Here is a 16,877-nt window from a genome sequence, read left to right as displayed (position 1 = left end):
AGTTGACTGCTTGAGCATCTTCACTAACACTAAAGCCGATCAGTATCAAGACGATACTTACAAGCCAAGATATAACTTTTTACACAATCACAGATCACTTTGCGATCTTCGCCAATGTTTTTTCTGCACATTTTAGGCTATATTTTATTATCATATCAAAGGTTACAAAATTCATGTAAAATTTGACAAAAAAATGCAAGCATGTGCAATTTTCCATGTAAACTTCAACAACTTACAGAGCGCGAGGGCGCAACCAGTCCATTAAAATTTTACCCAGTAATTTTATACTAAATTTTCGCGTCCCAGATCACTTCGAATTTCAATTGTGCGATTTGATGAGCACACCACAGATAAACAGACATATCACTTGCAACAAATTGCGATCCGCTAGCTAGACGGCGGTAGTGAATAAACGTCAAACAGGAGCACGAACGCTTGTATTGATTTTGTTCACCGGTAGTCTCTAATGTGGTGTGAGCCTATTTTATAGCTAACCGTTCCTCAGCTTATTAAAAAAAGCTGTGGTTTGATGTGTCGCACGGTACATTTGGTCAATTTCGGTGGGACACCCGAAACTGGTTCCGGAGCACTACCGGAGTCTCCCGAGTATTTTTTTCCCAGTAGGGGTACACAACCCTGCGACTGATCTATTGTGGTAAGACCCAGTTGCTTTATGCAGTACATTAGTACACTCACTAGTATTAAGAACTCCCGAATATAGTCTGAGACCATTTCATTGCTTATGTTCATTAGGTTACTTAAAAAACCACGATTTCATGTATCGCGTGCATGGGTATGGATCACTTCTACGTTTGACCACTTCCAGTGGAACACCCAGAACCGGTTTCGGGACACTACTGGATGTCTAAAATATGGTCTTACGAATCGATCATAGTGTTATCGAAAAAGCTACTATTTGATGTACTGTCAAACCCCCCCCACCGGTATTAATCACTTTTTAATGCGACTCTTTATGCAAACTTTGAATCGCTTGCGCTAAATTATAGTTTCACCGATTGCTCTAAAATTATTTACAGTTCATATGGGACCAAATTGGAATCCAAAAAGACGACTGGAGCGAGAATTTATTTTTTCCATACAAGCGTGTCCCATGCACGAATGATCCGATATTGTGCTGTTACTCACACCCGAAGCGGCTCCTCGTGCAGCTGCTACTCCGGAAGTTCGAATTTTGTGCTATCCGACACCTGATCCATTTAGTGGTCAACCACAGTGAACTTCGGAAGCCAACAATCATAAAATATACAAGCTTTCAATTCATACTACCACAATATCTGTAGGATTTGTGCTCAAAAACGAATCCGAAAATCTAAACAAAAACTAAAATAGAGATAATTTGTCGAATTAAAAGTTTACCCCGGTAATTTGACAGCAATCATTGTCGAATTAGCGTAGTTTTACGGTATCACACGTATGGGTTTGGTTCAATTTCTCATTCTACCACTTTCGGCAGGAAATCCAGAACCAGTTCCGGGATTGTACCGATTGTCCCTGATGTGGTCTCAGACTAGTTCCATGCCAATTGTGAATCTTCTTCTTCTTCTTTATGGCTCGACGATCCCACTGGGACTTGGCCTGCCTCTTTCGTTATTAATTGAAGGGCTTTCTTTGCCTGCCATTGCATGAATTTGTTTATTGTGAGGCAAGTACAATTTTTTTTATTTTATCTATTTAAGTAATCCAACTGACTTTTACAGTCTTATTGAATATTTAACTCTAATATAATCATACACGAATAATTATCAAGCATCAACGTACCGTTTACATTTTTAACATAACACAACATTTTTGATGACAATAAGCAGAACAAACAACTGTACATCTATCATTTACAAACTATAACATTGACCCAAAGTTAACATCGATTCTTCATTGCATCTACTGTTCTGGCCTCCAAGTTAAATTTTGTCGAGGAACAAATTCTCTACATTTCATGTATTACAGCCAATTTAACGCTTTAGATTTCCATTTTTTATTCAAAGATACTTTGAACGAAATAAAATCAGGTGGCTGTCTATTTTTAATTTTCGATTCTAATATAAGAACATCAATGCGTTCGGGAACGTGAGTGCCCAGTGCTCGTAAAACCATTGTACGGACGTCGCTTTCAGTAACACTAGAATCAATGTTCGAGATAAACAATGACAAATCGTTGCTCTCCACACAGTGCGATGGTGATGGCTGATCGTTTCCTACGTAGCTTACATTAACGCTCGTGCTGATCTCATCGGACGACAAGTTCGTTGAAACAGGTGTTGAATGTAGTAGTCCGCAGTCATTCGTAATGACAGTCGGAGCAATTTTGAAAAGTGTATCCAGTATTCCCACAACAACGATTTTGAGATCCCTTATTTCGTCGTCGATGGGTTTGGGATGTTTAGATGAATCTGCCGGCGTACGTTCACTCAAACTGCGGAATTTAAACAAGCATGCATCGCACATATATATCATGTTCGTTCTCCGTGCCATCGTACACAAGTCTGATTCGTCTATGGCAACACATTCGGCATGAAAGAAACAGGCGCAAACAGGGGGAGGGGGGAGTATGGCCGAGCGATACGGCAAATACAAAAATTATCGGGTTTTCATACAAAAAAGCATTACGGAGGGGGGAGGGGGGGTCGAAAAATGTTGATTTTAGCGTTACGTAATTAATGGTTGCTGCCTTTGCTGCAAATTCTTGCTTTCTCCATTGCAACTGAAACAGGCACTATCACAGCAATAATAAGCAGCTCAAAAACGTCGTTTTCTTTAAGATTGTTGCGACTTGAGAAAAAACTTTCTCAATCCGATACCAACAAATATCACATTAAGCACTGATTCAAATAGATCGTTTAATCAGAGCCTACAACAGCGGTAAAATCGAGAACAATGACACACTATGCCCAAGGAGTCGAGAAAATTTTCCAGATCGGAAAAGGAATCGAACCCGCTGTCTCCGGATTAGCGATCCATAACCATAACCACTAGGATTACCGGAAACCCCAATTGTAAATCAGTTTTCCTAAATAGTCGCGAATTGTTGTACCGTGGAGTTTGGTTCATTTTTGCATTTCGTCAGTTCCGGTGAGACACTCAAAACACATTCCGGAACTCTGCTGGTAGTTTTAAATGTGACCTATTTTCTTGCTGACCGTTCTTCGCGTTATCGAAGAAGCCATTATTTAATGTGATGCGTGCATGCGTTTGGCTTCGTTCTACATTTGACCACTTCCGGCGGGCCACCTGTAACCGGTTTCGGCACACTAATTGTATTAAAAGTTATTTTATGTGTCGCATTTATGGGTTTAGTTCTCCTTTACATTTGACCACTTCCGGAGGAACACCCGTAGTCGGTTACGGAACAGTATCGGTTGTCCCAAATATTGTCGGAAACTTTTTTTTTTGCTAAATCAAGACACTTAAAAAGCCAGGATTTGATGTGTCGCATGCATGGGGTTGGTTAACTTTTATATTTGATTACTTTCGGCGGGGCACCCGTAATCGATTCCGGAACAGTACCAGTAGTTTCTGATGTTGGCTGAGCCAATTTTCTTGCTAACCGTTCATCAGGTTATCTAAAAAGCCGCGGTTTGATGTGTTGCATGCACGGGTTTGGTTCAGTTTCTTATTTGGCCATTTCCGGCGGGGCACCCGGAACTGGTTTTGGATTACTACTGGTTCAGATAAGTTCTGAGAATATTTTCCTGCTTACTGTTCACAAGAATATCGAAAAAGACGCGGTTTGATATGTCGCCTGCATGGGTTTAGTTCATTTTTATTTTTGGCCACTTCAGGCGGAACACCTGGAACCGGTTCCGGATCACTACTGGTTCCGATATGTTTTGAGAATATTTTTCTGCTTACTGTTCATCAGGATATCAAAAAAGCCACTATTTGATATGTCGCATGCATAGGTTTGGTTAACTTTTATACTTGGCCACATCCGACGGGACACTGGAACCGGTTCCAAAACACAACCGGTTCAGATATGCTTTGAGACTATTGTCTTGCTTACCGTTCATCTGGTTTTCAAAAAAGCCGCGGTTTGATATGTCGCATGCATGGGTTTAGTTTGCTTTATGTTTGGCCACTTCCAGGGGGACACCCGGAGCCGGTTCCGGGACACTACCGGTTCAGATATGGTCTGAGACCATTCTCCTGCTTACAATTCATCAAGTTATCGGAAATGCCGTAGTTTGATGTGTCGCATGCATGGACTTGGAGCGTTTTCATATCTGGCCCCTTCCTGGGGTACCGGTCCGGAACACCTAAATGGCCATAACTCCGGAACGGCTGGACCGATCCGAACCATTTTCAATAGCAAACAATGGGACCAGATTCCGCGTCGAATGAAACGTCGGTCATTGAAATCGGTTGAGGTTTACTGCCAAAAAGTGATGTGAGTTTTTTTGTACACATACACACACACATACACACACACATACACACACACAGACATCACCTCGATTCGTCGAGCTGAGTTGATTGGTATATGTGACTTGACCCTCCGGGCCTCCTATCAAAAAATCATTTTTGGAGTGAACATATAGCCTTTCCAGTACACTTGGTGTACGAGAAAGGCAAAAAGGTGTTCCGCCGTTTCCTCTAAACCAGCACAAACAGGTGTTGATACTGTCGGAAGCAACCATGGCCTGAAAGGACCTGTGTCAGGTGGAATGTTACTTCCTAATGACGTCTATTAATCCCACTTTCTACCCTCGGAATCAACCGTTGGGTCCACCTTCCTTTGGTGGAACTGTCCCATGCGCTGCCGAATACTTCTTGTGCCGCGCATTTCGAAGCACTTCATGTCCTCCATGATAATGATGCCGATAGGGGCCATCCAAGTGATAGCGCAGAGTGCGTCGTGTGACACGGTATGGTACGCGCTCGCAACCCTCAGGCGCATCAGCCTTTAAGTAATTTCCAGCTTAACACGATAGATTTCGGTACTTAGCGCAGTGACCCACGCCGGACCACCATACCTTAGTATGGACAAAGTAACACTAGCCAGGAGCTTGCGTTTACTGGCGTACATCACAGAGCTATTGTGCATCATCCGGGACAGTGCCACTACAGCTCTTTTGCAGGCGTGGCTACCGAAGGTCAGTTTATCGTCGATCATCACGCCAAATATTTGATGAAGCGGTTCGACTTAGTGCAATCACCTACACTGATCATCGCTTGCTACTCCGACTTTCGGAAGACTGTTCACAACCTCCACCTCAGTTTTGTGTTGAGCAAACTCCAGTTTCCTGGACCTCATTCAAGCCTCCACAACCTTGATAGAGTGGGTGGTAGTCAACTCCATTTCTTCGATCGATTCACCGTAGACTTCGAGCGTAATGTGGTCAGCAAAACCGACAATCTCCACTCCCACCGGGAGCTCTAACCTCAACACCTCGTCGTACATGGCATTCGATAACACCGGACCCAGGATGGAACCTTGCGGGACTCCTGAGGTTATGTGAAAGCACTTCCGACCCACCTCTGTGTCGTAAACAATTGTACTCAATTCTGGAAGTAACTTCCGAGAATCTTGTACATGTACCCTGGTATCTCCAGACGCAGGAGCGCATCGGTAATAGCTGGCCAACTGGCGCTATTAAACGCGTTCCAGAGTTAAGTACGTTTAGTACTTCCAGTGAGCTGTTCGCTCTTTGAATGAAGCACGACACTAGACAACGGACTAGCATGTAACGCCCAGTTGCACAGCCGAAAACTCTTCCTGACAGCTGCGTCGGGAATCGAACCCGCGCTCCTTAGCACGATTCGACTAAGTGCTTGTTGACACTAGCCGCACGACCACGAAGCCACAAAGTTATTAGTGCACAGAAGCGAAACTTCCTTCTCTTACGCTTGAGCACTATCTCGGTGGTTTTTTAACCCTCAGGACAGGTTCTACGGTCGACACCCCCCCTTTCCGAAAGCCGTACTGGCTACTCGAGAAACCATTTACACCCTGGGTCTGCCTCAACATTCTGTTGAGGTTCATCTTTTCGAGCACCTTTCCCGCCGTGGTCCATATGCCGACGGGTTTCCGAGTAGTTTCCCCGCCTTTGGCAATAGAACCAGGCTTTGCCTCTTTCATACTTCTGGGAAAACTCCTTCGTCCAGGCATTGTTGCATAGAAGACCTGAACATATCGGGAGCCTCTGCAATGGCAACTTTCAAGGTAAGCTTCAGAACTCCGTCCGAACCTGCGGCCTTACCTACGCTAAGGGACTTTGCTGTCCCCGCAAGTTCCACATCGGTAACCTTCTCCTCATCAACGGCCCTAGCCATAGACTAGGATCATGACGCGGAAAAAGCACCATGACTAATTAATGCTTTTAAAAGGCATTCAAGTGCCATATATGTACTGTCAGTGCACTCCGATGTACGTTAGAGTCAAAGTTACTTTGCAATCAGCGTATGTCTTTGCTCGTTGCAAAGCAGTCGAGTCAAGTACAAGACACTGAAGACGACCTTACAGTTGAGGTCGAAATACGTATCTGTCAAAGGATGCAAATTCTTAGTGGAATTCAAAGGAACAGTACTTAACGCGATTTTCTTTTTATTTACAGATATTTCCCTAACAAGCCCAGGTTAATCATCAAAGCAAATATGTTGCAACAAATATACGGCCGCTGTTGTAGAGGGCTTCAAGGGCCCATATAGCCGAGGCGGTAAACGCACGGGTATTCAGCATGACCATGCTGAGGGTGACGGGTTCGATTCCCGGTCGGTCCAGGATGTTTTCGTAAAGGAAATTTCCTTGACTTCCTTGGGCATAGAGTATCTTCGTGCCTGCCACACGATATACACATGCAAAATGGTCATTGGCAGAGGAAGCTCTCAGTTAAAAACTGTGGAAGTGCTCATTGAACACTAAGCTGAGAAGCAGGCTTTGTCCCAGTGAGGACGTTACGCCAAGAAGAGCAGGTGTAGATGGCTTTCTATGAAAATATAGCGACTGGCTGGTGGGTTTTTTGGCTATATCTCTAAAACGGTAAGAGATTCCATTTTGGCGTCAAAGAACGAAAGGAAGAATATGCCGCTCACGATGCCGCTGCTAAAGGGTGTGTGTTTGAATGCCGCTCACGATGCCGCTGCTAAAGTAGTTTGGGTTAGGAAACGGTGCTAAAATTCGTTTCGAGAGTTTAGGAATGTGCTGTTTATTTCGCGTTTTCAGGGCGCTACGGTGCAATGGCGCTACGCCTTCCAGTAGCTTTCCATTGTAAAGTTTTTGTAAGCCACTATGACTGCAGTTTTGTTTCGTGTTTTTTATGTAATGTGACTTAAACTACCGCCTTATCATCAGTGATTCGCGAGGGATTACAGAATCATCCCGTGTGGCTTAACATTCATAATTTCGTGGGAGCTAAAGTGACGTGTGTTCAAATGATGACTGACTGCAAGCGCAACGGCGGCGAGATGAGGAGGAGGCCTGACTGCACAATGAAGACGTGGCCATGGTGATGGCAGCGCTACCTTGGATTGCATGGATTCTGGTGAGAATGTTCTGATTAATTTTACTACAACAAAATGAACTAAATACGCGCCAGTTTCAAAGATTTTCTTTGAATCAGGAAGTGTGTTTGCATTATCATTATCCAAATGATAACGGTAATGTACACATGCGGGGCTTATTGTAAGTGAAAGTGACTTCTGAATGGACGTGTCTCTCCAGCCATTCTGAAATGGGTCTCTGAATCTGCAATAGAGCTATCACCTTCTAACTCCCGGACTAAAGCTTTTTGCAATAACATCAAAATGATATTGCAGAAAACTTTTTTCCATAATACCACTGCCGGACAGTGGGGGTTAGTTGGATCACACACACACACACACAAAGAACGAAAGGAAGAACATTTGTTTTTGCGCTTAGAAAAATGTTGTTCAAAATAATCTATGATACAAACGGTACTTTTATCGGCATTTTTAGAGGTTTTTTCCCTATGGTGAAAAACTTTCTGAATTTTTTTTTTCTTTGTGTATTTTTATTGGATTGCTGAGGTAATTTGGCGTTGATTTCAATTTAAAGTTTCTTTAACGATGTATAGTTTTTGAGATATGATTTTTTAGAGTTTATGGTGGTTAACAAAATTTTGAAAAATCGTGAAATTTCATCTAGCGTTTTTCCGGAAAAATAGTACACTAATTTTATTATTTGAATTCCATATACAGTCAAACCTTCATTTAAGTAATGGGTTGGGGATACTTATGAATTCATTGCGTAAATGGACCCATTACTTAGATGGATTCAGTTTTTTACTTAAATAGAGTTCATGCTCTTCCATTGCAGTTTACTTAAAAATATTGACAGAATTATCGAAATAAGCCAAAAGTTCGTTAGGCCAAAAAATGATTTTAAGTCTATTAAATAGTCATTAGACCGAAAATGTTGGTCACCAGTCCGATATACCGTTTGGACGGAAAAATTTAATTGGCCGAATTTATCATTAGGTGGAATAGGTAATTTGGCCGAATAAGTGATTAGGCCAAATAAGTTAATTGGCCGAAAAGGTCTAAAGGCCGAATATATCACTGGGCCGAATAAGTCATTGGGCCGAATTCGTCATTAGGTCCACTGGGGCATTAGGTCGAATAGGTCGTTAGGTTGAATAGGTCATTAGGCCGAATAGGCCATTAGGCCAAATAGGTCATTTGACCGAATATGTCATTAGGCCGAATATGTCATTAGGCCGAATAGGTCATTAGATCGATAGGTCATTAGGTCGAATAGATACAACAATGGTCATTCCATCATGAGTGAATACCTTTTCGGCCTAAAGATCTTTTCGGTCTAAAGACCTTTTCGGCCTAAAGACCTTTTCGACCTAAAAAAACTTTTCGGCCTAAAGACCTTTTCGGTACAAAGACCTTATCAGCTGAAAGTCCTTTTCAGTCAAACGACTTTCTCGGACTAAAGAACTTTTCGAAGAATAGATATTTTCGAAACCGTGGTCTGTGCACATTTGTTTTACTGTGCATTTAGTAAATTTAAATGGAGTAACGTTACTTAAATGGAGGGACTTTAATGGATTTTACTTCAATGGATTCGACTTAAACGGAGGTTTGAGTGTATGATCATATATCCGCCACCTCTAGCACTGGTGAAATTTTTATTGAAATCGGAGACCCTTCGGCCCAAGCCTGTTCGGTAATAAAAAAAAATCCCCTAGGGCACGTCCATAAATTACGTCACACAGAAATTGACAATTTTCAACCCCCCCCTCCCCCCTATGTCACACTTTTTGTATGGGACCTCTGAAATTTTTGTATGGGTCGTCACACTTTGCTGAACCCCCCCTCCCCCCTCAAAGCGTGACGTAATTTATGGACGTTCCCCTACTGCGACCCCTAGTTTGAACTACTTGTTAGGCCAGGGCTACACAAAGTAAAGTTAATAATCTACTCCATAATGTTCTGTTCCGTACTCTTGGTACCGACATTAGTCAGATCCACATCTAGTATGGCCAGTGTCTCTAGCATGATCTGATCCCGCTGGTTGGTGAAACGGCTTACCCATTCCACGACCCAGGCATTGAAGTCACCTGCTATTACCACCGGCCTTCGCTCTATCAGCACGGTCGTCATACAGTACATCCAGATCTTCTATGAAGACCCCGTTTACTTTGGTGACCACGAAGCCCTCATGGATAGTAGACACCAATGCCGTCGTTCATATCGCCGCCATTTTTCTGGACCAATCCTAGACCAAATTGCGATTTTTCTGTTTAATAATGAGATTAAAAGGTATAAAATTTTCAAGCTGATTTCATCTTAACTCTTTAATTACCATGGTTGCTCTAGAGCACCATTGATTTTCGACGAACTCGGGACAAACGGAATTAGATGAATAAAATACACTACACCGTCTTCAGCCAGAGGCTGCACAGACTGAACATTACACATGCACGAGACAACGGACAACACACATAACACCCAGTGACCCAATGGAGAATTTTCCGCTCGACGAAAAGTTTTCCCCGACTTTAGCGGGAATCGAACCCACACTCCGAGGCTTACGAAACGCCTAGACGACTGACGACGCTAACTGCACGGCCACGAAGCCCACAAATAAGATGAATAAGATGCAATCATTTTTAGAATATGACTGTAACCTCACAAGGTTAACCTAATTACTAACTACTTGTTTCAATAGTGGAACTATTGCAAAACAATCAGGAACCTATTGATTTACAACCAAACAATTTTTCATGAATTGCGATTAATGAAGCTAATTTTCAATATGTTTTGTTCAAGCACTTTTCGGAAACGCTATTTTGGCATACAAATACTCGTTTTAATTCGAGGGAAGGAAAGGGTTAAGAAACTGTTTGAGCTACATACGTTAGTTTCTTGGAAAAGAATTAAAATATATAATTATTATTATTATTACTATATATTTAAGACACTTTACCACTTAAGTGGCATTCGTGTCTGAAAAAATATATAATGTTTCATGGATGTTTATATTAAGATTTTTATTACTGTAAATTTTATTATTCTGTATTACATACTCTGTTTCTCAAATGGGCCCAACACTCCTAGCTACGCCTCCGGCTGGCGCTCAATGATTTACTGAGCTATTTCACATTTTTTCCCCATTCTTCTCCCTTTTTTGCAGGTCAATCTATTTGCACCGGACATCTATGTGCAGTCGCTGCCGGACATTCTGGAGAATTCCAACACAAACATATTTGGAATCGTCCGGGTGGAGGACAAGGACAAGGGCATCCACGGCCAGATCAAAAGTCTGGACATTGTGGACGGCGACCCGGATGGGCACTTTCGCATCAAACCGACGGCACGGCCGGGTGAATTTGTGATCGAGGTGCACCGGCTGCTGGACCGTGAAACGGCGCCGGCTGGCTATAATTTGACGCTGAGGGCAGTGGACCGAGGGATTCCCCCGCGGCAGAGTTACAAAGTCATTCCGGTGCACTTGGCGGATATCAATGACAACGCTCCGGTGTTTAATCGGGAGATTTACGAGGTTTCCGTGCCGGAGACGTCACCGCCGAATACCCCCGTTATAAGACTGAAGGTGACCGATAGAGATGAGGGGAAGAACGCTCAAGTTTTCTTGGAGATTGTTGGGGGGAATGAAGGTGGAGAGTTCCGGGTGAATCCGGAGACCGGGATGCTTTATACGGCGGTGCCCTTGGATGCCGAAATGAAGGCGTTTTATACGTTGACTGTCTCGGCGATTGATCAGGGCAATACGGGGACGAGAAAGCAGTCCTCGGCGAAGGTGAAAATCAATGTTCAGGACACGAATGACAACGATCCGATATTTGAGACCAACAACATGACAATATGGGTGGATGAGAACGAGCCGGCTGGGACGACGGTAACGAAGGTGACGGCCCGCGATAAGGACTTAGGCGAGAATGCATACATATCGTACAGTATAGCGAACTTAAACGATGTCCCGTTCGACATCGACCATTTCTCCGGAGTTGTGAGAACTTCTAAGCTTTTGGACTACGAAAGCATGCGACGAGAATACGTGTTGCGGGTGCGAGCCTCGGACTGGGGCTTGCCCTACCGACGACAAACCGAGATGCAGCTGATCATCAAGCTGCGAGACGTGAACGATAACCGACCGCAGTTCGAGCGGATCGACTGCGTGGGAAGGATACCGCGGTACACGCCGATTGGGACAGAGATTTTCAACCTATCGGCGATGGACTTTGATTACGGGAGTGTTATGACTTATCGAATGGTTGGGGGTAACGAGGACGGTTGTTTCAATCTGGACGCGGGAAGTGGTGTGATAACGATCGGCTGTGATTTGAATGATATCGGGGTGGAATTCCGGGAAGTGAACGTAACGGCTACGGATGGTACTCATTATGCGGACACAGCAAGAATACAGATCAGTTTGGTGCGGAATAAGCGGAACTTGGGAGGGAGTTTGAAGGCCGAGGATGGGGCTTCGTTTGAATGCAGGGAAACGGGTGTCCGACAACGGCTCGTCGATATCCAGGCGTCCGCGGAGAGGAACAACATGCCAGGAAAGGATGTTAGCAATGGTGATGACTTCGCAATGATGCCAAGCAGATACGGCGAAAATGTCCATGCTCCTGAGTTTGTTGAGCTTCCAATGGAAGTGAAAGTCAATGAATCCATACCACTTGGAACGACAATAACGTGGATCAAGGCAAGAGATCGAGATCTTGGTTACAATGGAAAGCTTGTGTTCGGAATATCTGGAGGTGACGACGATTCAGTTTTTCGATTAGATCCTGATAATGGAGAACTTAAAATCATTGGATACCTGGACAGAGAGCGCCGTGATGAGTATCTGCTCAACATAACCGTCTACGACTTGGGTAAACCGCAGAAATCCGTATCCAAGGTGCTTCCCATCACTGTTCTGGACGAGAACGACAACGTTCCAAAATTTGAGAAATCTCTCGCCAGCTTCCGAGTGACCGAAAACGCTCTAAACGGAACGATCATCTTCCGAGTTAATGCCACTGATGCCGACCTGGGCATCAACGCCAAAGTGACTTACAGTATGATAACGGACACGAAAGACTTCCGAGTTTATCCGGAAACTGGGGTCTTGTCTGTGATAGCTCCACTGGACCGTGAACGTCAGGAAATCTACGAACTGAGGATCCGAGCGACCGATGGAGGCGGTAATCTCAACACACCTGCCCTCTACTCCGAAGCTCTGGTACGCGTAACGGTGGACGACATCAACGACAACGCCCCGGAGTTCAGTGTTCAAGATCTCAACGTTCGAATCCGCGAAGATGTGCCCAAGGGAACGGTGGTAACCGTCGTGTCTGCCATCGACTTGGACCGTGGTCCCAACAGTGAAATCATGTACAGTTTCGGTGAAAATGGAGACGGTGAAGGTTCGTTCAAGATCGACAAACTCTCCGGTACGATCAGAACGGCCAAACTATTGGACTTTGAAGAACGTCAGGTGCACAGTCTCATAGTGAAAGCAATCGATCGGGGCACACCCTCTCTGTCATCCGAAACATCCGTGATAGTGGAAATAATCGATGTGAACGAAAATCGATACGCGCCACAGTTTGAGGACTTTGTCCTGACTGGTACAATAACGGAGAACAAACCACCGGGTGCACATGTGATGCAGGTGACTGCCAAAGATAACGATCCGCCCGGTCCGGATTCCAGAGTCAGCTACTCCATCAAGGGTGGCGACGGCCTCGGAATATTCGCCATCGATAACGAAGGTAAGTCTATCTCGATTAATAAAAAAGAGTCTTATAAAACGTGTATGATGGTGTATAAATCCTGTTGACGTCATTTACGAGAAAACGGTGCAAGTGAATTGTTTTCAACACAGAACTAATATCTGTGAGTAAACACCAATTCCATCGGACGAAAGTCAAACCACAAGCTAAAACATTTTTGATGCATCGTGTTCTAATAATTAAAACCAAAATCCGAAATGAAATTGTTTGGGACAGGTAAACCGATCTCCTCTTGTACCCGGATGCAATTTGTGCTACGTGAGAATGGATTCGATAATTAGAAATTTCATATTCACCCACCAGCATTCCATGTGCTTTGTGTGTGTAGGTGTGGGTGTAATGTGCAGCAGCAGCAGCACCTATTGCGAAAACGAGATCCGGACGATGATTGCCTCAAATCCCGGGCTAACACGTACCACTATTGTGCATGGTAACACAGATGATTGAATTGCTGAAAATCCATCGTGCTGATTCTAGTTTCTGGAATGGGCATTCCTGTAGGTCGAATGCTGAGAAGTCGAATTGTCGAAATCGATTTCGTTTTGATTTCGATTCGATTTCGCTTCGATTTCGATTCAATTTCGATTCGATTTCGATTCAATTTCGATTTGATTTCGATTCGATTTCGATTCGATTTCGATTCGATTTCAATTCGATTTCGATTCGATTTCGATTTCGATTCGATTTCGATTCGATTTCGATTCGATTTCGATTCGATTTCGATTCGATTTCGATTCGATTTCGATTCGATTTCGATTCGATTTCGCTTCGATTTCGATTCGATTTCGATTCGATTTCGATTCGATTTCGATTCGATTTCGATTCGATTTCGATTCGATTTCGATTCGATTTCGATTCGATTTCGATTCGATTTCGATTCGATTTCGATTCGATTTCGATTCGATTTCGATTCGATTTCGATTCGATTTCGATTCGATTTCGATTCGATTTCGATTCGATTTCGATTCGATTTCGATTCGATTTCGATTCGATTTCGATTCGATTTCGATTCGATTTCGATTCGATTTCGATTCGATTTCGATTCGATTTCGATTCGATTTCGATTCGATTTCGATTCGATTTCGATTCGATTTCGATTCGATTTCGATTCGATTTCGATTCGATTTCGATTCGATTTCGATTCGATTTCGATTCGATTTCGATTCGATTTCGATTCGATTTCGATTCGATTTCGATTCGATTTCGATTCGATTTCGATTCGATTTCGATTCGATTCGATTTCGATTCGATTTCGATTCGATTTCGATTCGATTTCGATTCGATTTCGATTCGATTTCGATTCGATTTCGATTCGATTTCGATTCGATTTCGATTCGATTTCGATTCGATTTCGATTCGATTTCGATTCGATTTCGATTCGATTTCGATTCGATTTCGATTCGATTTCGATTCGATTTCGATTCGATTTCGATTCGATTTCGATTCGATTTCGATTCGATTCGATTTCGATTCGATTTCGATTCGATTTCGATTCGATTTCGATTCGATTTCGATTCGATTTCGATTCGATTTCGATTCGATTTCGATTCGATTTCGATTCGATTTCGATTCGATTTCGATTCGATTTCGATTCGATTTCGATTCGATTTCGATTCGATTTCGATTCGATTTCGATTCGATTTCGATTCGATTTCGATTCGATTTCGATTCGATTTCGATTCGATTTCGATTCGATTTCGATTCGATTTCGATTCGATTTCGATTCGATTTCGATTCGATTTCGATTCGATTTCGATTCGATTTCGATTCGATTTCGATTCGATTTCGATTCGATTTCGATTCGATTTCGATTCGATTTCGATTCGATTTCGATTCGATTTCGATTCGATTTCGATTCGATTTCGATTCGATTTCGATTCGATTTCGATTCGATTTCGATTCGATTTCGATTCGATTTGATTTCGATTCGATTTCGATTCGATTTCGATTCGATTTCGATTCGATTTCGATTTCGATTCGATTTCGATTCGATTTCGATTTCGATTCGATTTCGATTCGATTTCAGTTAGAATTTCGGCACAATGGAATTCGACCTATTAACCACCATTCTTCCATTTTAGAGTAGGCGGCCTTAATACATAACCTGTTGTACCCTGGAATGCGCCTAGTTTTTGATCTAGATTCATTCGCCACAATGCTTTCACGTGAATTTTCATTTCTGATGCATATTTTTCTTCATCGATTCGAACCGAGGCTTGAGAGCAGAGGGAGTGAGTTTGCATTAGATTTCACTTTCCTCATAGTTGTTTTCCTACATCCGAATGCTGTTTTCCTCCAATAAAAGTTTGTCTAAAATATGTTTAATTCTTTTGTATACAAATACTTTATTGATTAGTTAAACGTAATTTGAAATAGTTCCAATTACAGTTTTTTATTATGTGAGCAATTTTATTAATTTGTTAGAAAATTGCATTAAACCTCCTAAGTTTTCTACACGGCCATACTTGATTTGAAAATATTCATTTGAATTTTATTATTCAATTATTGATAATATTTTCTCATAAATTTCTCATTCAAGCTCTTCTTGTTTCTTACATTATCTTATTCAGCAGAAGCTCATGTTGAGGACCCATATAGCCGAGGCGGTAAACGCACGGGTATTCAGCATGACTATGCTGAGGGTGACGGGTTCGATTCCCGGTCGGTCCAGGATCTTTTCGTAAAGGAAATTTCCTTGACTTCCTTGGGCATAGAGTATCTTCGTGCCTGCCACACGATATACACATGCAAAATGGTCATTGGCAGAGGAAGCTCTCAGTTAAAAACTGTGGAAGTGCTCATTGAACACTAAGCTGAGAAGCAGGCTTTGTCCCAGTGAGGACGTCACGCCAAGAAGAGAGAGAGAGTCATGTTGCACACTCTACACTCTGTCGATTTTCTATAAGACCAGATGATTTTTGATTGCCATTTCTCAAGATGAAAACACATCACTTCAATTTATACCACGATATGTTTGTGTGAGTTAAACCTGTGCCATGCATAGGAATAATCGTGTGTGTGCGAACGCACCAAGCAGTAACTGCTGTTTTTGCGATTTACAGTGTCCATTTTGTATAAGACCAATCTCAGATTCGCTTGTTTTCATTGTGCTGCATCAAAATACCCAAGTGTAAAGTGCTCACTGAGAAGGAGAAGGAAAGAATCGAGGCATTTCACCAAGAAAAAGTTGGAATTAAGGTCCCTTTAGACATGACTCATATTTGGTCAAACAAGCCCAACAAAAGACCAACACAATGTGAACCGTAGCAATGAATGTTGGGTTTCAATGGCAAATATTTGTCATAATAACAAACAGTCCAGTCCCATCAAGAAATTTTCTCGCTGATCCTGAAGGATACGAAACAAAAGAACAAAAGAGCTCCACGGAAATCAAAGCTATCTGACCGCGAGAAACGGGCGATAGGTAGAATAGCTTGGAACTCGACTAAATCCTTGATACAAATCAAGCAAACTTTGAATTTGAGGGTTTGCCTGGAGACAGTTCGACAAGTTTTGATAAAAAGCCCGCATATTAAAAGGGCAAAAAAGATTAAACCTCATAACCTTACAGCTTCTTATGTTGATAAACAGCTGAGTTTTGCAAAAACTCACATGAATCGGCAGTGGAATTTGTAAGCTTTTGTT

General features: G+C 42.7%; 1 protein-coding gene across 7 annotated transcripts in view; it reads left to right on the top strand.

Annotated features, from left to right (window-relative positions):
- LOC109409390 (fat-like cadherin-related tumor suppressor homolog) overlaps positions 1 to 16,877 on the top strand; it is a 1,285,617-nt gene that overhangs the window by 796,908 nt on the left and 471,832 nt on the right. For all 7 annotated transcript variants that reach the window (XM_062859767.1, XM_062859766.1, XM_062859763.1 and 4 more), the window contains one exon: positions 10,619 to 13,211. In XM_062859767.1, coding sequence (XP_062715751.1) covers positions 10,619 to 13,211 — 2,593 coding nt within the window. The remainder of the gene's footprint in view (positions 1 to 10,618; positions 13,212 to 16,877) is intronic.

Source organism: Aedes albopictus, chromosome 3, assembly GCF_035046485.1.
Source record: "Aedes albopictus strain Foshan chromosome 3, AalbF5, whole genome shotgun sequence".
NCBI classification, from domain to species: Eukaryota; Metazoa; Arthropoda; class Insecta; order Diptera; family Culicidae; genus Aedes; species Aedes albopictus.
The sequence above is the reverse complement of the archived record's forward strand: the minus strand, read 5'-3'. Positions and strand labels throughout refer to the sequence as shown.